Source organism: Phocoena sinus, chromosome 8 (assembly GCF_008692025.1).
Source record: "Phocoena sinus isolate mPhoSin1 chromosome 8, mPhoSin1.pri, whole genome shotgun sequence".
Taxonomy (NCBI): Eukaryota; Metazoa; Chordata; class Mammalia; order Artiodactyla; family Phocoenidae; genus Phocoena; species Phocoena sinus.
The window spans coordinates 105491299-105514964 of record NC_045770.1 but is presented as its reverse complement, the minus strand read 5'-3'; the positions used below and the strand labels follow the sequence as shown (position 1 = coordinate 105514964).

The window sequence follows — 23666 nt, the reverse complement described above, 5'->3', positions numbered from 1 at the left end:
CCACAGGGGTGAGCGCCCTGGGGGCAGGTGCCCCATCTCCCCCTTTGTCCCCCCAGCAGTATCATGTACTGTTGTGTATTGGTTTGTTGTGATTTCCAATCCGCTTGTTTACGACTTAAGTGAAGTTGTTTTTATCTAAAGGTGAATCTGTTTACGTGGAGGAAGCTGTGCCAGGGTGACGTCATCGACATGTCCTTGTCGATACACTCAGCTGGCGATGGGCTCCACTGGGGCTTCTCGATAAGGACAATGACGCAATGGACATTGAGGCTTTAAATACCAAGGGTCTGTGAGGACTGGGCAAGGCGACTCCTGGCTGAGCTCCTGCCGTGGACAGGCCACTCCTGGTCGGCAGTGCTGTGAGAGCGCACAACAGTCTCAGGAAGAGAGGGGACAGCTGTTCCTGCCCTGGTGAGGAGCCTCCTCGTAGGCAGTGGTACAGCCACGGAAGGGCCCCTGGAATGACGACCTTCAGAGCAGCCCACCTGGCCCGCCGTCACCAGTGCTGTCACCTGCTAGCTACGTGCCCCGGCAGCAAGGGACCTGAGCCGGCAACCAACACCCAGCTTTTTTTTTTTTTTTTTTTTGTGGTACGCGGGCCTCTCACTGTTGTGGCCTCTCCCGTTGCAGAGCACAGGCTCTGGACGCGCAGGCTCAGCGGCCATGGCTCACGGGCCCAGCCGCTCCGCGGCACGTGGGATCTTCCTGGACTGGGGCACGAACCCGTGTCCCCTGCATCGGCAGGCGGACTCTCAACAACTGCGCCACTAGGGAAGCCCAACACCCAGCTTTTAGTTGGACGGACTGACTACGGAGAGCCAACTCACAGCAAGGTACACCTCAACTACATTTGGACTTGACATCCTTCACTTTCCCTTTGCCTGGAACAATGATGTAATTGGTTTGGAGTACATTATTTCTTTATTGACTTATTAAGAGACATTATCCCATATGGTATTGGCTTGTGAACTATTATTATTAATATTATAAATCCTAATTCCCACAGCGAACCTGTGTTAGATAAATTATTGGCAAAGACAGCCTCGGTCTCTGAGCATAACTTGCCCTAAACAAAACACATCTGACTCTGCCCTGGATCCTCCCTGGATTCATCAGAACTCCCAGGAGAAGTAGCCTCACGTGCTACTCCCTGGAGCCTCACATGGACTCAGGGGCCCTAGGAGCGCTGGCCAGCCGTGACTCGGACACCTCCGGAGGCTGCTGGGGTCAGGGTGTGGCCCCTCCCCCAGAGCTGGGTCACAGTCCGCATTCATTCGGGCCCTTTCTGGTCTTAAGGCTCCTGCTTCCTTGAAGCAGGAAGATTAGGCTCACAGACACCTCCGGCACCCGGGGGCCACTTGCCTGGTTTGATGAAAGGCCCAGAATGGGGAAGGACCCACCTGAAGTTACACAGCTGTGAGGGATGGGGGCAGCCCAGCACCCTCTGCAGCCGACTGCCTGGTCTCCTCATGCCTGGTCCAGCCACAGCCCTCGAACAACTGACCGGCTTTTTGTCACAGGGGTGGAGCCTTCGGAACCCAGCGTTTTACAGGGGTTCTGGGGCCCCCTGCCCTGCATTTCAATTAAGGGCAGGAACCCCATCCGGACTGTGCTGCTCTGAGGCCCAGAGTTCATAACCCGATCCTCCCGCTAGAGGGCGCGCACGGACAGCATGGCTTCACGAGCCCAGTGCTGGGGAAACTGGGGCAGATGGGGGGAAAAGGGAGGTGCCCAAGGTGCCCGGCTACGTGGGAAACGTCCCAGATCCAAACTCAGATTTCGTTAGAGGTGTCCATGCAAGTTCTGGTTTGGTATGTGCTGGAGGGAGGGGAGGGGAATTCTGCATTTCAACCGATCGTCTTCTGCTGGGCTCCATTCCCAAAATGTTCTAGTGACATCAGACCTGTTTTTCAAGGGCCAGGTCACAGGCCTCCTCCTCCTCCAGGAAGCTGTTCCTCCCTCCCCTCCAAGTGGATGGACTGACCACACATATATGCCGCCTGCCCCTCTGCTTGCGCACCGCCCTTAGTGGCTCACAGGGATTCTGGCACATTGCCCCTCTGCGCTCCGCAGCCCCCAACACAGGGCCATGCCCAGAACAGGTGCTAACATCCTAGGACAAGCAGGGAGAATTCAGGGCAGAAACCTCCTGGCCCTGCCCCTGCTGTGTGATGCTGGGCAGGTCCCTAACCCTCTCTGGGCCTTAGTTTCCTCATTTATAGTGAAGAATCAGCCCAACCTGATGGTGTCTGAGTCCCCATTTAGCTCTGACATCAAGGGGACCATAAACCAAACTCTACGGAGGGCTCTGCCTTCATCTGCCACCATGGGGGCTGGGGGAGGGAGCTCCCCAGAAAATGCTGGGTCCCGATGGAACCAGACGCTTGGTCGCCAAACATATTTCCAGCTTGTTCCACCCGTCCCTGTTCCCACAATCCTCCAGACACAATCACCTGAAATAGCATAGTCCTCACACCGATCTCTGAGGCGTGATCACGCCCCATTTTCCTGAGGAGGAACCTGATGCAGAGAGAGGTTAAGCTCCCCGCCCAAGGACACACGGCAGCAAGGTACCACGAAACACTTCAGTCCCCGGAGCTGGCACACGCAGGAAGCCCAAGATCGGTGCGCCGGCCCAGCAGGCTCGCTCACCCCCGCGGTCTCTTTGTGGGCAGCTACACTAGGCCAGGCCCCGGACCAGGTGCTGGGGTTCGGGGTGGACACAAAAGATGCGGGAATTGCCCCCACGGTGCTCCTGGGGTCACGGGACAGAGACCTTCAGCGAGCAAGACCATTAACGAATCAGTGCTGGGAAGGAAAGCTGGGGTCACGGGCACCTGTGAAGGGGGCCGGCTGAGACTGGTGGCGGGGGACTGGCCTCCAGCTGCAAGAGCCTCTGGGATCCATGTGGCTGTGACCATGCAGCAGATTCCAGCAGCCTGTCCCCGTGGGCACAGAGCCACCAGGGACGAAGTGTGCCTGGTGCCAGCCCTCTGGTAACCAGGTCGGTACAAAGACTCAAGCACACCCCGCCATCAGGGAACCCCATTTTCAGCATTCCTCAGAATTAAGTCTCTGTGGCTGAGGCAGTAATTAAACTCTGGGATAAATCTGTAGGTGTTAATTGACTCCAAGGCTGGGGCGGGGGAGTGTCTCCGACACCCTTGGGCTGCAGAGCCTTTGAGGTTTTTACTTGAGTTTTGCCGAGAGAGAACGGGACCCCCAGGAAAGAGCCGCGGCCTGGCCTGTCTGCCTGAAGGTCGGAGCAGGCAGTGCCCAGCACAGAGGCGTGGGGCACGCCACCCAGGGCCAGGCCAGCGGGGGCAGCCGTGAAGAGAGGACCACGGGCCTGGGCCCCTTCCTTGGCAGATGCTCATTAGGGCAACCTCCAGGGTCGTCTGTAGGGAGGTGTGAGCGGCAGCCTGCTTCGGGCCCCCTGGGGTGGGCGCAGGGCGCTGTGCCGGGCCCGGAAGAAGAGAGGCCAACCCCCTCCCTGGGACCAGACACAGAGCCTGGGGAGGAGTTCGTTTAAACACCAGGGAAGTAAACTGTTTAGAAACTAACAGTTTGGCCAAATGGTTTCCTCTGGGGTTGTTTAAACAAACAGCCTGCCCCACAGAGCTGCCAGAGAAAGTGAAACCTTCCCTCCCGGCTGCACAGAGGTCCCTGCAGCCTCCTCTGGGCAGGCTCCTGACCCCTGCCCCTCCCCCTGCACGCAGGCAGGAAAGAGCGGGGGCATCCGTGCCTCGGAGCCAAGCGCAGGGCACGGGGCACAGGCCAGGCCAGGGCACTGCCTTCCTGGCAGTATGTTCGCCTCAAAACACAAAAGCAGACTGGACAGAGGGCCCAATGCCACGGACACGTCCAGCTCAACGGCCTCCCTCCCTGCCAACATCCATTCAGACCAAGCCACCGTCCGTTCTGGGGCACCGTCCCTGTGCCAGGCCCGGGATCGCGCAAACGAGGGGACACAGAGAAGGGCTGCTGTAACATCCCCACCAACCGGGTGGCTCGAATCAGCAGAGACTGACTCTCTCACAGTCCTGGAGGTCAGAAGTCAAAACCCAAGGTGCTGGCAGGGCCGCGCTCTCGTGGAAGGCTCTGGGGAGCATCCTTCCTCGCCCCTTCCGGCTTCTGATGGTTGCCAGCGATCCCTGATGTTCCTTGGTTTGTGGCTGGATCCCTCCAATCTCTGCCTCCATCTTTACGTGACCTCCTCCCCTGTGTGTCTGTGTCTAAATCTCCCTCTTATAAGATGACCAGTCACTGGGTTTAGGGCCCACCCCAATCCAGCATGACCTCATCTTAACTTGGTTACAACCGCAAAGACGCTACTTCCAAGTTAGGTCACATCCACAGGCTCCGGAGTGGGGATTTCACTGTGTGTATTCGGCGGGGGTGGGGGGCGACACACACACCATTCAGCTCCCAACAAGTGCGGAACAGAGGGTAAGGGGACAGTCTCCATAGAAGGATGGGTTCAAGGGCAGGAACTCCAGACAGAAGGGTTGGCATGGGCAGCAGCGTGGAGGCCGGAGGGCGCAGGGGCCGCTCTGCAGCCCCGTGGGCAGGAGTGGGGCTGACCATCAACCGCCCCCTCCCCGTGGGGTCTGGTCTGAGTTCGGAGGCTGGGTGCCCCCCGAGGGTTTGCATGGTCCCGCAGGCCACGACTCTTCCCTGAATACCTTCTGCCCGCAGGACGCCGGGGCAGCTCTGAGCCCACCCCTGTCTGCAAGGAAGCCTCGTGCAAGTGGTAGCTCGTGCCTGTAGCAGAAGCCCAGCCACAAGACACACAGAGAACCACCTGGAACAGAGGCCAGCAGGAAACCCAGGTGAACACCTGCAGTGCTATCTCTGGACCATTCCAGCCAGCCTTCCGGTCTCCAGCAGGGGTCTGTGTGCTTTCTGTCAAAGGCCAGGTGGCAGACGCTCCAGGCTCTGCAAGGCCACGGCCACTTCTCTCAACCCCTCGGCTCCACCGCGGCAGCTTGAAAGCTGCCACAGACGACGGGTCGGCAAAGGTGTGCAAAGAAAACGTGCTCCGTGGACACTGGAATCTGAAGGTCCTCTCATTTTCCCAGGTCACAAAACACTCTTCTCGTGATGTTCTTTCAACCATGTAAAAATGTAAGAACGAAACTTAGCCCGCGGCTGCCCCAGAACAGGCAGCAAGCAATCTGGCCCGTGGGTGGCGGTGTGTCGACCCCTGCATGGGAAATACGTGTGACTTTTACAATATTAGAAATCAATTCTAATACTAAGGGAAACTGCGTCAGGAGGGAGAGCAGGTACAGAGGGGCTCTCAGTGCTCTCCACTCCACTGTCCTGTAAACCGAAAACTACTCTAAAAAACAAAGTCTGTTAAGTGTTTTAAAGAAAGGTAAAAGGCGTATAAATCAACAAGAAAACTACCCAGACCGCAACAATAAACAGGCAAAGACCATAAACACAAATTAACAGAAGAAAAAAAACACAACCAATAAACACGAAGAATGGGTAACTTCTCCGTAACTTGCAAGTAGAAGCAGGAGGCCAGTGGCTACCAGCTCGGTTGCAAGACGGGTTAACGCTCCGGGGGGGGGGGGGGGGGTTGCACATCCCCCCAGCCTCCCAGGGGACTGTCCCGGGCACACGTTTCCTGGATGGCAATGTGGCTCAGGGACCCTCTGACCCGGCAACTTCCCCTCTGAGAAGCCAGCCCAAAGCAGCAGCTAGAAATGCACATGGATTCCTGGTCACAGAGGATCACTGAGGCTTGGTGAAAACAGCGAAACCCACACACCCGAGGGAAAGAACCTGTAAATGATCTAAAAAGATCCCACAAAAGGAAAGCATTACATAAATGAAGGGGCTGGGGGTCCAGGTCAGCCGTTACACACAGCCCAGACAGCACACTCTGGAGAAGGGCAGAGGCAGGAAAAGCTCGTGCCATGATAAGCAGGAAAGTCAGCCGTGATGCGGCACATACAATACAAGTCACGCAGAGAGCTGTGAACGCGTGCATGGAGAAAGGATAGGAAACACCTCAAGATGTTAACAGCGGCTATCTTTGGGTGGCAAAATTAAGGGTGTTTCTTATTTTCTCCAGTAGTGTTTTGGATGTTTTCCTTCCTATAGTGAACACAAATGTTACTTTGTAACAAGAAAAAACCAAGGCTTTAAAAGAGGGGTGCACGCATTCGTCCTTAGAGGATCGCACGGTCTAGGTGGGGAGGTGGGTCTGGACTCCGGGGACCCACCGGGTCTTTCTCACTAGGCCACCTGTGGTGGGGGGGGAGAAGCGTCCTAGCCCTCCATTAAATTGCCACAGGCCGGGGTTGGGGGGACGGGGTGCGATCTATTCGACCTCCAGGTTCTGAGCTGTTTGGGGGTGCAGAACAACAGGAGAAGGAAAGGATGGGGCAGAAGCACCCACAGCCCCCCAGACAGCCCGGCAGGACACTGCTGGTGGTCGCCCAGTGTGGGAACCTACCTGAAAGGGCCTCACGGTTAAGCCCCTCCAAGCCCCAACGTGGGGAAAGGGATTTTTCACTAAAGGGCAAAGTAACAGCGCATCCCAGGCAATAGACTGACCAAATTAACGCCGATGAAAGAGGCAGGGCCCTTGACCTCCCCGCCCTCCAACCCAGCGGGCAGGGTGGACATCACCTCCATCCCCCGCTGAACCAACTGCAGGTCTAAGGTCACGGCCCCCGGCGGGAAGGACCAGCCCCCCACACACAGAGGCTCACGCCCCAAGGTCCCCCCAAGGCCGCACCAACCCCAGAAGCTTCCTCCTGCCACAAAGGCAGAGCCAGGCCCAGCACAGGCCGCCCTCCACGCTGCAGTTTCTAAGGCCATAAACAGCTTCACAGCCGGCAGCCGGCTGGCTTCTTTTTGTATTTTAGCAATTGATTTTCTCCACTGCCCCCCGGGGGTAAGTGGTTGGACAAACACTGAGACCATAAGCTGACACCCAGGCCCAGGAAACCGCGCCGAGCGGCCGCAGGGTCACAAGGCGCAGAGGAAGTGGCCAGGTCGGGCACCGGCTCCGCTGGAAACCCGAGGCCCAAGCAGCTGTCCCCCCGCACGGTCCACCCCCGGCCTCCAGGCCAGCAATCGGGGAGGCTGCAGCCCCTGGGAACCACCAGCCAGACAGGCACCCCAGCCTGGAGCTGGGGCTGTGTGCATGGCGTCACCCCTGCCCTGCGACCAGGGGTGGCCGGATAGCAGCCGGGTTAGCGCCAGCCCTGTGACCCCCCCCCCAGAGGCCAGCCCCACTGCCTCACTGAGCGACCCTGAGCGAGTAAGCTGGCCTGTCTCCTCACAGGTAGGACTCGGGTGTGGATAAGGCCCCCAGAGAGGCTGGGAGGTCCCATGACAAAGCGGGTGAGCCCCGGAGCTCGAGGCCACCGCCCCAGAGCATGTCCCCTCCCAGCGGCACTGAACACGCACCCAGGTACCCATGGGGGGTGGGGAGAGAGAGAGACACGTTTGAACAAAGTGTGGCCGGCTGGACAAATTAGAAGTGGGCAGCCTGGTCCCCCGAAAGGCAGGAGTGCGGGCTGAGGGCTGTCAGACAGCTGGTGACTTGCATGAGGAAGTCTGCGTCCCACCTCTTCAGGCAGGTGGCTCAGTTCTTTAAAAAGCCCACACAGGGGGCCTTGCTGGTCCACAAGGAGGGCAGACCAGAGGTGTCCCACAGACGACCTTGGTTCACCACATGTGGACGCCCCCGGGGCCCAGGCGGTGCAGGGCAGGGGCTGGGGCAGACCCTGAGCCAGGCTGCCCGGGTTCAGATCCCATCTCTGTCCCTTCTTCCATGGCCTTGAGCAAGCTCTGCCTGTCCTTGGCTATGAAGCAGGCTAGCCACAGACCCTCCCTCACACAGCGCCACCCTCCCCCCCCCAGCCCCCAGGAGGCACCAATGAGCACAGAAACGTTATTACTGGGCTTGCCCACCCTGCCCAGCAGTGGAGGCCAAAATCACAGAGTGGGCTGAGTCATATGAAAATGCCACCTCTCTAGCTCAAAGGTGGTCGAGCATCAGTGGTTTACACGGTTGAACCCAACTCAAGCGCCCTGCACTTGACAGCTTATAAGGCACTTTCAGAGATACGATCTTGTCCGATAACTCCCAGGTCAACGAGGCACGAAAATCCTGCACTTCATCGGGGTCACAGCCACATGCTGTGGGATCCGGGACAGACGCAGATGTCTTGACTCCCACCCAAGCCTGTCCCTGGGGGTGGCCGGGAAGGGACACGGGGAGGCCCCTATTGGCACAGTCGCCAGAGTCGTTCCCGGTCCCAGGACGACCAAAGAACCTCAGCTCTTACACAGCAAAAGCTCTTGAAGGCAGCTAACTGACTTCCCAGCTCTCTTCCTGGGCCTGGCGAGGCCTATGGGAAGCCAGCATCCCTCCCTCCTCGTGGAGGTGGGAACAGAGCCTGACACACCTCCCGGGGGGCTGGCAGCATCTGAACAGAGGCCTGAAGGAGCCAAAGGGAAGGGGCTGCAGGCCGTGGGCACAGCACAGGCAAAGGCAGAAAGGCAGGTGCTCAGAAGGCGGCCTGGAGACAAGCCAGAGGGTGAAAAAGAGCCTGCTGTTCTCCCTCTAATGACAAGCCAGGAGCCCTAGGGGTCAGCCCAGCACACCCCGGGCCTCTGGTCACCGCCCCCAGGGCACATGGAATTGGAGAGTCGTCCCAGGCCCAAGGGCACAGTCAGTGGTACCCAGACAGGGAATCTGCAGCTGTCACCAAAGCCAGAGAGGGCACAAGGGGCACATGGCCAGGAAGGGCAGCCTGGGAGCTGGGGGGTCTACCAGGACCTGGACCCTGAGAGCCCAGAACTTGTCTCCAAAGCTGAGGGAAGCCGTCTCAGCTCCGGGGTCAGTTTAGGGCCAGGCTGGAGCTGGGCTCAGCTGCAGAAGCAAGGGGCACATCGGACAGGCTGGGAGGAACGGGGCTAGTAGGGGAGGGGGGTGACCGCAGTCTAACTCTGCGGCCAGTGGACACGGGCATCCGTACAGCTGACACACCCGGGAGGCGCCGTCTGCCTTGGGCCCCAGCCCCACGATGACACTTTTCTCTTTCTAAGAATATGACATGCTCCCCTCTCCTCTTTTATTAGGTTTAAAAGTTAGTCTTCAGACTCAGACACAAAAGAACACATGCTGTGTGGCTCCATTTCTATGACGCTCCGGAACAGGCAAAACTAATCCGCGGTGATAGAAGTCAGGACAGCGGCTGCCTCTGTGGGGCAGGGGGAGCTGCCAAGGGCACCAGGGAATTTTCTGGGTGGTGGAAACGTTCTGTATCTGTCGAGGGGTGGTGGTTAGGCTGATGTATACAACTGTCAAAGCTCATCAAAACGTACACTTAGAATCTGTGCACTTTATTGTCCACAAGTTATACCTCAATTTCTTAAAAAAAAAAAAAAGTTAGTGCTTGGGCTTGTTACACAATTTCCTGGGACTGTGCAATCTGATTTTCTTGCTATTAAAAATTCACGGTCCATGGCTGAGAACAGCAGCTGCCTTCTGTTTGCAGAGTCGACGCCAATCACAGCCCGGGCGGCGGCGGCCTCAGCCACAAGGGCCTCTTTTCTTTTCCCTTCGACCTACTTCCCTGATAAGTGACAAGACAGCCAGACTGGGAACAAACGCACCCCTTATTCCTTGGCCCTGAGCCTCGGCTAATCCTCCCGGACAGACGGATGGATGTGAGGGGCCCAGTTGTCAGTCTGCCCATCAGACCCGACAGTGGACGCCTCTGTTCCTCCCGCTGCCTCTGCCGGCCACACCCCCGCCGTCTTTTTGTTTCCTGTCCCCGAGAACATCTGTTAAAACTCCTTCTTGGCAAGGTGCGGCAGGCGGACTGTAAATCACCAAGCCCCCAACTCCCGCCTTGCCCCGACGGCAGCCTCATCTGGAAAGGCTGGGGCGGGGGGAGAGAATGACGCCACAGCACAGCCTGACCACCCCCAGGCGGTGAAGCCACACGCCCTGGACACGGGCGCACGGGTCACTTGCCCAGGTTGCTCAGGCCCGGAGGAGGGGGGTGCACGGCCCAGAAGCCTCCGGGCACGAGGAACACACAGGGACAAAAGTCAAAACAGCAGGGCAGGTCCCACAGAGGTCCAGCCCAAGGGCAGCAGGAGTCTCCCTCGGACGTGGTGGCAACTCCCAAAGAAGGCCCCGCTGCTGCCGTTTTTAGCCCATTCCACATAATTGGAAAAACATGGGGAAAACCAAAGCCAGCTGGGCACCTCCGTCTGTGCAGCTGCGAGGGAGGGTGCGGGGAGGCCGGTGCTTCAGGCTGGAGGGCGTGCGGGCGCACGGCCTGGCCCAGGATGGGCTCCTGGCCCCCTCGCGCCTGGGGGACAAGAGTCACTCGGCCCCCCAGGTCTCACCCAGCCCCCAGCAGGGCCAGAGCTGAGGAGGGGCCACTTGCTGTGACATCTTTCCCAGTCTCAGAACCTACAGGACCCTCCCTGGGGACCTGAGACACGGCACCCCAGAGCCAGTGGGTGTTACCCAACCCGCAGGGCCGTGGGACATGAGACGCCCCTCAGGCCAAAGGCAGGGAGTCCGGAGTCTCCCATCCTGAGTGTCCCGCCCCCCCCACCCCCGCACCCGGAGCAGGGGGAGGTCCTCTGATCTCCCCAGGTCACAGGCGAGGAAACTGCAGCTCGGAGCGCTGACGGACTCCCCGCCCTGCCGGCGTCCAGCAGCGAGCGATTCCGCCCCCACCGCACCCTCTGCTTCTCGGGGGACCCTACACGTCCCTGGGATGTCGCAGGCTCCCATTCACTGGGGTCTGAGCATCACCCCATCTCAGTTCCTTCCTTGGGGAAGGCAGTGACCCCTACACAGGGCTGGCTCTCATTTGCTCAAAATCAGGAAAAGATGGGATTCACACATGTCACAAAAACTTCTTCACCTTCAGCTCCACGAAGCATAAAAGGTCAGACGCCTGGGATGAGAGCCCCAAGAATCCGCAAGTCACGCCCTGGCTTCAAATCCTGAGGTGTTTCCGGCTGTGCGGGTGGCTCCCGACCCGCTGCCCAGCAGCTGTCTGGGGCTCGTGTCCAGTGCAGAGGCAGCTCTCCACCTCCCATGCCCTATCCCTTGTCGTGGAGACTGATTTGCTGGGGCCGGGGAACCTGGATGCGACATAAGGGGCCGAGCAATTCCAACACAGCCAGGCCCCTGCCACCCCCAACCCAGAAACCCTCCAGCCCGACGCTGGCCTGCATCCCACAGAAAGGAGAGCCACGTGCCCGGCGCCCTCACCGGCTGTGTGAGGAGGGCTCCCCAAACCCCACGCCCCCTCCCAGCTCCTCTCGGCACCAGCTGGCCTCCACGTCCACTTCTGGTTCCAAATGTCCAGGGAAGAACTGCTCTCCTGCCATCTTGCCTGCCTGGCTCCTAGTTCAAGTTCAAATGCAAGCACAGTTCATATTTGTTGGGCATCCAGGCCTTCCTCTCAACAACCCCATGAATCGGGTACTACGATCATCCCTTTTTACATCTGAGGAGACAGAAGCACAGAGAGGCTGAGTCAATTTCCCAAGATCACACAGCCTGGACGTGAGTTAAGGTATCGTAAAAGGAAGACTGGACATAGAAAGCCATCACGTGATTGAAAATCACTCTAAATTCTGGGTTTGCCTGAGATGGAATTTCCTTTTCACCCCAAAAACCTTTGGCAGGCTCTCAACCGCAGACCAAAGCCATGTTATATCTGTTGCCTCTGACCCAGCCCCTTCTGGATGGAAGTCACACCTGCGCGGGCTTAGTCCATTTCTGTCTTTCCCGAAGGCCTTTCCTCTAGCCCAGGGCCAGTTCCTGAGCCCCCACTGTGTGGCCTCGGCTCTTCACCACCAACCCCCAGCACACTGGACCTCACCAATTCCAAAGCCAAGAAGAGATCCCCAAGTGATCCCAGGGCCTCCTCGGCCAGCCCCGGAATTCCATCCTCCCACCGGACACACCGGGCCTCAGAAGACCCTGGCGGCCCTCCATGGGCACTGCTCTCTTCCGGCCAGTGAGGTGCCCGCACCAGGTCCTCAGAGCTCTGCTGGTGACATTCAATAGGATTTAGTGTCTCGTTTTCTTCCTATTACCCTTGTGTTACCAGCCACTGTCTCCAGGCAGTGTTCACATCTGATACCCTGCACATCGTCAGCACTCAAAACCCACATTCCACGTGTAATTTATGTCCACCAGGATGCAAAACTACATCGCCAAAGGAGGCTGGCAGCTCGGAAGGCCGCCTAAGAAAAGGAAAGCAGCTACCGTGCTCAGGTGATAGGATTGGGCCTTTTAATCAAACTTGTCCTTTAACATGATATTTTGTGGCAAGGAATAGAAACCGGAGGGTGAGAGACCCGTGTCGTAAAGCCCCCAGTTTGCCACGGAGCCGTCACTTTTTGTGACATCTGAGGCCCGAGGCCCCATTAGGTCCTCGCTCACAGAACCGTCTCTGACTCGCTCTGTCGTCCAAACAGACAGAAAGGCCCTCGGGGACAGAACCCCTTTCTCACTCATGCCCGGCTGAAGAATATGGAGAGATGTTTGAGAACCACCTCGAATTTCCAGAAAGCCATCTTGGGGGCAAACCCTTGAAATGCTCTGAGAAGCTTCTGGGTTTCTTCTCGACTTCAACGAAAATATTTAGAAAATTGTTTACCCTTTCCCACCCCAGCTGCCCTGGACCCCTTTAACTTCAAACAGGTCCAGGGCAGAAGGTATAGAAGCCGCCATTGACCCCCAGAACTAACCAGTGCATTAGTGGGAAGCAAGTGGGGTGGGAACCAGTCTTATAAAAACCAGGACCCCAGCAGTCACATTCTCATGCAAAGCAAGGCTCCTGTCCCATGGCTTTTGTCCCTCTGTGAGCTCTTCCCTCCTTCTGACCTAACACCCTAGACAGGGCAGCTGGAGCAAAAGCTGGAGGATGCAGGCTCCGTGTAAAGACAGCCCGCGCCTGCCTCTGTGCAGACCCCCATCCAAGCAGGAGCCCCTCGGAATGACAACAAAAACGTTTTTCTTCCGCGCACTTGGCATTCTCCAACTGGGTTATTTGTAAAAGTGTCCTTCACAGCTCGGGGGGCGCGAAAACAGTTCTGGTAAGACCAGGGAAGGTGGCCGCAGAGCTGAATCCCGGGTAATCTGCGGGCTGGCCGTCCTCCTGAAGGAGGCTGGGAACCAGCTTCCGACAGGAAGGACAGGCTTTCCTGCTAATCCCCCAGTTTCTACCCACCCCCACCCCCACCCCCGCCTGCCGTGGGTGTCGGTATCAGCACCCACTGCAGAGCTTCCAGCCCCTCCTCCAGGAAGCCCTCCACCCCAGGCCTCCTCGCCCCGCAGTTAATGCCTGCAGAGGGAACAAAATGCTCTCAAAGGGCTCAACCCTGGGCAGTGGTCCCCAGAACTCAGAGGCTCCAGCTACTGGGATGCTGGGAACCCGAAAGGAGCCTACAGCCTCGGCCTCTTCTGGTTGGAAAAGAAATGGGGCCTCCCCCAGGAGTGGCAGGACCCCTGGACAATAGAGGTAAACCTAGCCCCTTGGGCCTGATGAGCTGCCAGTGGTGTGAATGGGGGGCATGGCTGCCGTATACTGTGTACCCACTACTCACAGGGCACCTTGTAGGCACTTTCAACTCCTGTTAATGCACTGGGTCCTCCACAGCTTCCCTGGCAGGGGATGGTCCGTGACACCCACCCTCATCTCACAGATAAGGAAGGGAGGCACCAGGCACCAGATGACCAATAGCTCTCTGTACCCCAGGGTAGCCTGGGCAAGTCGCTTCTGGAACTCCAGGCTTCTCCAGCTGTGCAACTTCACTGGACCATGACTCTGGGCTTCTAAGAGGGTTCACACCTCATTTTTTCCCACACCCCACTCCTGGGCCCCTTAACAGAAGCGGCTGCACAAGGTCCCCCGTCGGGGCAGGCACTATTGCATGATCCACCTTTCTGGGGGGTTGTGTCCATCCCTATTCCTTCCCCAAATGTCCACATGCAGCCTGGCTCCAGACACCCGGAGTGGGCAGAGATGGCAACCATGCCTGCATCCCCCTCCCTCTCCCAGAGAAGACATCACCAATCGATCCAACACAGGGCTCGGGCAGACAGCACCCATCGATGGCAGCAACAGACGGCAGATCCAGACCCTTCTAGCTCCAGGGCCAGGCCCCAAGCCAGCACTCTCACGGCAGCAGGACTCAGAAATCGCAAAAACACAAACAGAACAGAAATGTCCAACAAGGGAAACATGGTTCAAAGGTATGCCCGCTTGATAAAACATTCTTCAGGGACTAAAACGCAGGTTTTTGAAGCATACGTACCTCTTGTCATTGCAAATGCTCCTGCAATGATGTCAAGTGAAATGTATAGACACACGTGGACAAAACAGCAGAGTTAGATACATGGAAATGTTTAGACTATCTCCAGATTTCCCTTAGTTTCTCCAATACACAAAGCAGAACTGGCTCCATAACATGCAAGAACCACTGCAAAATGAAAATGCAGAGCCCCTTGTTCAAAAATTATTAAGCATTTCAAGTCAACAACAGAGCACGAAACCAAGCACGGGGCCCTTCTGAACTCGAGGCACCGTGTGACTGCACAGATCAGACACCTGTGAGGTCAGTCCTGATACCAACTGGTTCCTGCCTCAGAGCAGCCCACAGGCTCTTCCTTCTCACTGTTCCTTCTCCCTCCTAATCCTCTAAGCCTCAACTTAAATGGTGCCTCCTGGGAAGGACCTTCTCTGGCCGTCCATCTCAAGTAGCCAGCCCCCCTGCTGGGCTGTGCTGGGCCCTGGATGTCCCCAGGGACAGGCTGTATCCTGGATGCATCTCATTTCTGGGAGAGCACATCCTGAACCCCACACCTGGCAGTAAAGGCCCCCAGGCAGTGCATGGAGAAGGGCGACACTTCTTTAAAAATAGCACGAGTCTTTGAAGAGCAAGTGCCCGAAAACCAAAGGGGAGAATAAAGAGGTGGAAAAATACCTATAGCAAAGAAAATCACCTGTGTGGGGGGGCCGGAGATCAACCGAACTTGGTGCATCCAAAGAAAACTCCCATTAAGGATGTGTTCACAACCTAAGTTTCCACGGCATGCCGGGGTATGGGGGTAGGGGGTAGGGTTATTACAGCACAGAGTCCATGTGAATGGGATGCAAGGATAAAAATGAATTACAGGGACTTCCCTGGTGGTCCAGTGGTTAAGAATCCACCTTCCAATGCAGGGGACGCAGGTTCGATCGCTGGTCAGGGAACTAAGATCCCATCCCACATGCCGCAGGGCAACTAAGCCCATGCGTTGCAACTACAGAGCCCATGTGCCCTGGAGCCCCCAGGCCTCAACTAAAGTGAAACCCGCGCGCCACAACGAAAGATCCCACATGCCACAACTAAGACCCAACAAAGCCAAAAATAAATATTTTTTTAAAAAATGAATTATAAATTCCGTATCAACGCTCATGAAAAAGCAGAAAAGCAAAGACATGAGCTCCCAGGAGGGCCCGAGGTACTACAGCGGTGGGAGCACTTGGAAGGGGCGGGAGGAGAGGAGGATGTGTCTGCTGGGAACCTCCTGTCACACACTCTCTAACACCATTGCTCTTGTTACAATGAACACAGTTTTGATTTAATAGCCAAAGACAGCCAGCTTTTAGGGTGCGATGGCACATGCCGGCAGTGCGCTTGTTACTTGGGGTCTCTGCCCATCTGGCACGACCTCGTCTTACAGATGGGAACCTGAGTTCCAAGGTCGTTCGCCCGTCAGGCAGTGGAGCCCAGATCTGACCTGAATCCCGGCTGCTCGGCTGCCAGCGCTCAGAGCCCGGGCCGCGTGAACCCCTCCCCAAGGAAAGCAGATCGTGGGGCACCCAGGCGGGTGGCCGCCCCTCCCGCCAGCCGCTCCCTGGCTCACCTGCCTTGCACGTCTGGCCGTTGTCCTGAAGCTGCACACCAGTGGGGCAGGCGCACGCGTAGAAGGGCTCCCTCGGGGACAGCAGGCACAGGTGGGAGCAGCCGCCGTTGTTCTCCTCACATTGCGTGTGGTCTGGGGAGACAGGGCAGGCGGGAGAAGGTTCCGGAACGGGCCCTAGACACCCACGCCCACCACTCCTGGTGTGGGCATCCTCCCCGCCCTGCCCCCTCTCCTACCACAAGAAACCCCATCTTCTTCAGGGCCCCTCAAAGGACACCTCCTCTGCGGAGGCTGTCCCCAGCCCTCCCTGGCAGGATCCCAGGATCTGCCTGCGTGGTAAGGTGAGGCCCTGGGTCGGGGGGGTCCTGGAGCAGAGGCCTGTCTTATCTCTGTGACATGCCTGGACCCCACGGGCTCTGCACAGAAGCTTGGTGGCCACACCTGGCCACTGGGCCGAGCCTCTGGTAGCTGATGACAATGCTTTTCATTCTCCCAAGCCCTGGCACAACCAGCATGCAAATGGACTGACAAACACTCCTGGCATCTCACTCCGCCCAGGACAGGGTGGAGGGTGGTACCCATGAAATGTAAAGCATTAAACCCACCTGCGTGTGAGGACCACGATGTTCTCCCCAGAACACAACTCCAGAGAGCCCCACCCCTGGGAGCCCACTCTTAAGGACAAAGTTGGAACCTTCAACAGCACCGTGGCCAGAATCCGCCCCGCTCCGTGGTCCCCATGGGAACCAGTGGGGGTCCCTGTAAGAACAGGTGGTGGTCCTCGGGGGAGTGGGTGAGCCCAAGGCCCTGGCCCTGCTTGCTGGCTGCCTGTCACAGGAGCTTTTCACCATCAGGGACCCCTGCCATGACCCCATGGGGACCCCAGGCCGAGAACTTTGACTTGGAGCAGATTTTTCATGAATAAACACGTAACTTCCACTGGGCCTTGAAAACAGGGCAACCTTCCTTGGGAATCCCTCTGCCACCCCCGAGGACCGCTGGGCCAGGGCCCTTCCTGAAGCAACCCTGACACCAGCTCTGCAGAGGGGCCTCTCCCAGCCTGCCCCACCCCCAGCCTGGCCCCAACTTACAGTAAGGCTGCCGCTCTGGGCTGAGCACTTGGATATCCATGGGCGAGTAGAGAGCGCTAAGGATCTCCTTCCTCTTGTCTCCAGTCCTCTTGTTACAGGCGTGGATGGAGCGGGTCTGCCAGTCTGTCCAGTACAGAGTGTCTCCAGAGAGCGTCAGGGCAAAAGGGTGCGTCAGACTGCCCTCCACGACCTTCTGCCTGTGGGGGGGGGGGGGGGAGGCGGGTGGAGGAGCCGTCAGGAGGTTCCCATTGTGCTCCCCATTTTGAAAGCCTTCCATTGTCACTGCTGACCCATCGATATCACACAGGACAACAGGAGCGGTGACGGAGCAGCGTGAGACCAGGCCAGGGCATCCCAGGAACCCTCTGCCAGGGTGCGCAGGGCACCTTCCAGACCCAGCCAGCCTCCCGCCACCCCTGACAGTGACGTGGGAGGCCCTGCACACCCAGCTGTTCCCTGTCTAACCCGTTTCCAGAAGGGGGGCTGTTGCCAAAGTGCCCCACAGAGAAGAAAGAAGGAAGAAAAGTGGCAACGAGGAAGCCACACCTGGTGACAACAAGCTGATGAGAAGCACACCTGTCCTGCCTGATGCTTTAACAACATTAACACAAATCGGACCAAAGTTACTGATACTGGCTCATTCCTATGATGTCAATAATTTATATTATCAAAGCAAATTAAACTTGTATCAGCGTTTAAAAAAAAAAGCTATTCTCATCTGTGTATTTATAACACCCAGCAAACGAGAACTTGTTTTTTTTTTTTTTTTTTTTGAGAACTTGTTTTTAATGAGATTATGAACGACGGTAATAGAATCGTAATTCACACAGCTGGTAGCATGCGATTATCTGGTTTAATGACCCGCGCCCCACTACAGGCTTCCTGAGGTGGACGCTGTGGATGGGTGGTCACCACCGTGTCCTCAGTCCCCGGTACAGCACTGAGGAGGGAGTCACACTCAAAAGGTATCACTGAACAACCAAAAATCATACACTCGCGCTCTTTCCCAGCCTGACCTGACACTGCCTCTTCCCTGTTTTCTTCATGTCACTTTTTAAAAAGATTTATTGACTAAAAAGAATCATAAGATAATACTATGTACAACTATATACCAACAAATTAGACGAAATGGATAAATTCCTAGAACCATACAATCTTCCAAGACTGAATCGTGAAGAACCAGAAACTCTGAATAGTTACCGATAATTAGTAATGAAATTGAATCAGGAATCAAAAAACTTCCCCAAAACAGAAGTCCAGGTCCAGATGGCTTCATAGGTGAATTCTAACAAACATTCAAAGAAGAGTTAATACCTAGCCTTCTCAAATTATTCCAAAAAATAGAAGAGGAAGAACAGAATAGCTATTACCAAAAAGACAAGAAACGATAAATGTTGGCAGCGATGTGGAGAAAAGGGAACCCTCGTGCACTGTTTGTGGGAATGTAAATTGGTGCAGGCACTATGGAGAACAGCACGGAGGTTCCTTAAAAAACTAAAAATAGAACTACCATATGATCCAGAAATCCCACATCTGGGTATTTTCCCAAAGAGAATGAAAACACAAATTTGAAAAGATGTATGTACCCCTGTGTTCACTGCAGCATTATTTACAATGGCCAAGGTATGGAAGTAACCTAAGTGTCTGTCGAGAGATGAACTGAATGGATAAAGAAAAGATGGTGTGTGTGTGTGTGTGTGTGTGTGTGTGTGTGTGTATACACACACACACACACACAAATGGAATACTACTCAGCCATAACAAAGAATGAAATCTTGTCGCTTGTGGCAACATGAATGGACCTGGAGAGTATTATGCTAAGTGAAAAAGGTCAGACAGAGAAAAACAAGTACCGTATGATTTCACTTATATGTGAAATCTAAAAAACAAAAGAGAAACAGATTCATAGATACAGAGAACCAACAGGTGTTTGCCAAAGGGGGCGGGTAGGGGAACAGATGAAACAGATGAAGGAGATCAGAGGTACAAACTTCCAGCTACAAGATAAATAAGTCATGGGGGACTTCCCTAGTGGCTCAGTAGTTAAGAATCCACCTGCCAATACAGGGGACGTGGGTTCGAGCCCTGGTCCAGGAAGATCCCATATGCCATGGAGCAACTAAGCCCATGCACCACAACTACTGAGCCTGCACTCTAGAGCCCACGAGCCACAACTACTGAGCCCATGTGCCACAACTACTGAAGCCCACGCGCCTAGAGCCCATGCTCCGCAACAAAAGAAGCCACCACAATGAGAAGCCCGTGCACCGCAATTAAGAGTAGCCCCCCGCTCACCGCAACTAGAGAAAGCCTGCACGCAGCAGTGAAGACCCAATGCAGCCAAAAATAAATAAATTTTTAAATAAAATCAAATCTTAAAAAAAAAAAATAAGTCATGGGGAAGTATGTAACGTACACATAGGAAATACAGCCAATAATACTATAATAACTTTGCTTGGTGATGGATGGTTAACTGTTCTCATTGTGACCATTTCATAATTGAATCACTATGTTTTACACCTGAAACTAATATAATATTGTATGTTAATTATAACTCAATAAAAGATATTAGGGCTTCCCTGGTGGCACAGTGGTTGAGAGTCCGCCTGCCGATGCAGGGGACAGGGGTTCGTGCCCCGGTCCGGGAAGATCCCACATGCCGCAGAGCAGCTGGGCCCGTGAGCCATGGCCACTGAGCCTGTGTGTCCGGAGCCTGTGCTCCACAACAGGAGAGGCCGCGACAATGAGAGGCCCGTGTACCGCAAAAAAAAAAAAAAAAAAAAAAAAAAAATTAAAACCCAGACTCATAGATACAGAGAACAGAACTCAGAGATACAGAGAACCCCTGGTTCCAGGGGAGGGGGGTGGGTGAAATGGGTACAGGGGATCAAAAGGTGCCAATTTACAGTTATAAGATAAGTAAGTCCTGGGGATGTAACACACAGCATGGTGACTATAGTTAACAACAGTGTACTGTGTACTTAAAAGTTGCCAAGAGAGCGGATCTTAAAAGTTCTCGTCACAAGGAGAAAAAAAACGTAACTCTCTACAGTGATGGATGTTAACTAAACTTATTGCGGTCATCATTTTGCAATATACACATATAACAAATCACAATGTCATACACCTAAAATGAATACAATGTTATACGCCAATTATATCGCAATCAAAAACCAAAAACAGGACCTCCCTGGTGGTGCAGTGGTTGAGAATCCTCCTGCCAATGCAGGGGACACGGGCTCGAGCCCTGGTCCGGGAAGATCCCACATGTCGCGGAGCAACTAAGCCCGTGCGCCACAACTACTGAGCCCGCGCTCTAGAGCCCGTGAGCCACAACTGCTGAGCCCACCTGCCACAACTACTGAAGCCCACACGCCTAGAGCCCGTGCTCTGCAACGAGAAGTCACCGCAATGAGAAGCCCGCGCACCGCCACGAAGAGCAGCCCCCACTCACCACAGCTAGAGAAAGCCCGTGCGCAGCAACGAAGACCCAACGCAGCCAAAAATAAATGAATTAAATAAATAAATTTAAAAGAAAAAGAAACCAAACATACAAAAAATGTCTTGAGGTGAGATTCACATATCACCAAATCAACCATTTCAAAGTGAATAATTCAGGGCTGCGTACACCATGTGCAACCATCACCACCAGCTATTTCCCAAACATTTCCACCCCCACAGGAAAACCCTGAATGTACCAAGCAGGTACTCCTCATCTCCCCTCCCCCCGCAGCCCCGGAAACAGCAGTCTGCCCTCTGTCCCTAAGGATTCGCCTGTTCTGGTTCCACATCAATGGAGTCACTGTGGCCTTTGGTGTCCGGCTTCTTTCACTTAGCAGCATGTTTTCAAGGCCCATCCATGGTGCAGCATCCACCCGTGCCTCACTCCTTGTTATGGCTGAGCACCACTCCATCGTACAGATATGCCGCAATCTTGCTTATCCATCCGTCACTCATCTGTTGGTGGACATTTCAGCTGTTCCTACCTTTTAGCTATTGTGGATGCTCCTGCGATGGGTATTCGTGTACACGTATTTACTTCGATACCAATTTTCAATTCTTTGGGGGCATAAACCTAGGAGCAGAATTGCCGGCTCCTACGTTAATTCGATGCTCACACCCTGAGGAGCCACGAAACTGCTTTGGATGTAGGGCTCTTTAGCCTTTGCGATCCCCCTTAGAATAAGCATTCTACATTTTGCTATAAAACAGATGCAGATGCCACCCCAGACCCTGCTCGGGTGGGATGTCAGACATGGTGTGTGCACTGTCATGGATCTCGGCTCTGAAAAGGCCTGCAGGCCTCAGGCCCCCAGGGTTTCAGGTGTGAGACCACTGGCCTGAGTTGGGAAGGATCAGCCAACGCCCAGCTGGGACTGGCCAGGGCCCCGCGGGGAAGGTGGGGGCCCAGAGCCAGGCGGAACTTACCGGAAGGAGCCGTCCAGGTTGGCGCGGTGGATGAAGCTGAGCTTGGCGTCCGCCCAGTACAGCTTCTGCTCCTCCAGGTCGATGGTCAGCCCGTTGGGCCAGTAAATGTCCGAGTCCACAATAACCTTCCGGGTGCTGCCATCCATCCCTGCCCGTTCGATCCGGGGTATCTCTCCCCAGTCTGTCCAGTACATGTACCTAACAAGGAGGACAGAAGCCACGATGAGAAAAGCTCGTTTTTGTTTCCTGTCTATATGAATGCAAGCGTGTGAAACAGAGACAGTGAATTTGCCCTGAAATCTCGCCCAATGTTCCGGGCCGAGGGTATCATTACTTCTGATTTGCTTTCTAAGCAGTCAGTAATATATTAATTTTTTCTTCTTTTTTGGCCGCACCGCTTGCAGGATCTTATTAGTTCCCCAGCCAAGGATTGAACCCAGGCCCTCGGCAGTGAAAGCACAGAATCCTAACCACTGGACCACCAGGGAATTCCGTGTAATATATTAATTTTTAATCAAAGTTGGATAATCAAATATACTTGTTTCCACTTGTTCTCATTTAGCAACATATTCTAGGTATCCTCTTCTTACTAGTCGAAATCCTCCTTGTTCTTTTAATGGCTATATAGTACGGTAAATTATTTAAGTGAAACCACTTTGAACGTTTGCGTTGCTTCTGAATTTTTGCTACTATGAAAACGCTGTAAATGAACTTCTAAAAGGCAATTAAAATATGTAAAATGGAATATTATTCAGTGCTAAGAAGAAGTGAGCTATTAAGCCATGAAAAGACACAGAGGAACATTAAATGCTTGTTACTAAGTGAAAGAAGCCAACGTGAAAAGGCTACACATTCTATGGTTCCCGCATACGACACTGCTGAAGGTAAAACTATGGAGACAGAAAAAGATCAGGGGCTGCCAGGGACTGGGGAGGGATATGCACTGACGGTGCACAGAGGATTTGTAGGGCAGCAAAATGATTCTGTAGGATAATACAACCATGGATACGTGACATTAAATCTTTGTCAAAAGACAAAGATTAAATGTACATGGGTATACAGGAACTCTCTGTACCTTGCCCTCAATTTATCTGTGAGCCTAAAACTGCTTTTAAAAAATGAAGTCTGGGGCTTCCCTGGTGGCGCAGTGGTTGAGAGTCCGCCTGCCGATGCAGGGGACATGGGTTTGTGTCCCGGTCCAGGAAGATCCCACATGCCGCGGAGCGGCTGGGCCCGTGAGCCGTGGCCGCTGAGCCTGCGCGTCCGGAGCCTGTGCTCCGCAGCGGGAGAGGCCACAACGGTGAGAGACCCGTGTACCGCAAAAAAAAAAAAAAAAAAAAAAAAAAAATGAAGTCTGTTAAAAACAACAATGCGTAGGTGAGGTATACACTGAAACATACCAGTTATTCCTGGGGGGGTTGTGGGTGATTAACCATGTTCTTAGAGTTTCCAGCCAGAAACCACCGCCTCCTTAGAGGCTTCCTTATTTGATGTCCCTTCACATGAGCAGAGATAACAGGCAGGCATCTGGGCTGATGGGTTCAAACCCCACCAGGGCCCAGATGTCCAGGAGGGGCGCCCTCTCAGCATGGCTCTCCAGTGGAGAGCAGAGGGAACCGCACCAGCCTTGAGGACATGAGTCCCTTGGGTTTCTGGCCCAGTCAGCTGTGGACAAGCCACGGGGCACAAGGGGCGGCAGACCTGTTTCACTTTACTTTGTCCACCGGTGTCTCTCCGCAGAGAAGGGGGACAGTGCCTGGATTTCCCTTTGAGGAACCCCCCCTCCACTCGAGGTTCATGAAACTCTCCAGGTGGTGTGTCTGCTCCCACACTCCCTCCTGGAGTGGGCACAGATCAGTCCTGAGCAATCAACAAACCCCATTACCCTCAGCCTTAGTGGCTGCTTTAGAGACAGGCAGATGGGAGTCGGCCTGCAAGGGGAGGGCAAGGGGCTCCTGGGAGCCACCTGTGCCATCGTGGGAGGGTCTGCCAGGAAAGACAGCGCAAGCCCAGACGGGGAGAGGCGGGGCCGTGGGACACAGTGGGAGTGAAAACAGGCCACTTCTCAGACGCCCTGGCTGCTTGGGCCCATAGGCTTGCTTCCCTTCGAGCTGCTTCTATTACGGATCAAGTCCCCTCCCCGCACTTCCTCTCCACTCCCTCTCTCAGCCTCCACATCTTCAGAGGTAAAACCTCATGCCTTTCAGCAAAGCCTG

At 55.1% G+C, this 23666-nt stretch overlaps 1 protein-coding gene across 5 annotated transcripts in view; it reads right to left on the bottom strand.

The window, feature by feature from the left end:
* LRP5 (LDL receptor related protein 5) overlaps window positions 1-23666 on the bottom strand; it is a 108521-nt gene that overhangs the window by 52526 nt on the left and 32329 nt on the right. For all 5 annotated transcript variants that reach the window (XM_032640996.1, XM_032640995.1, XM_032640999.1 and 2 more), the window contains exons 3-5: window positions 21451-21648; window positions 17023-17219; window positions 15932-16063 (exon numbers count right to left, since the gene is read on the bottom strand). In XM_032640996.1, coding sequence (XP_032496887.1) covers window positions 15932-16063; window positions 17023-17219; window positions 21451-21648 — 527 coding nt within the window. The remainder of the gene's footprint in view (window positions 1-15931; window positions 16064-17022; window positions 17220-21450; window positions 21649-23666) is intronic.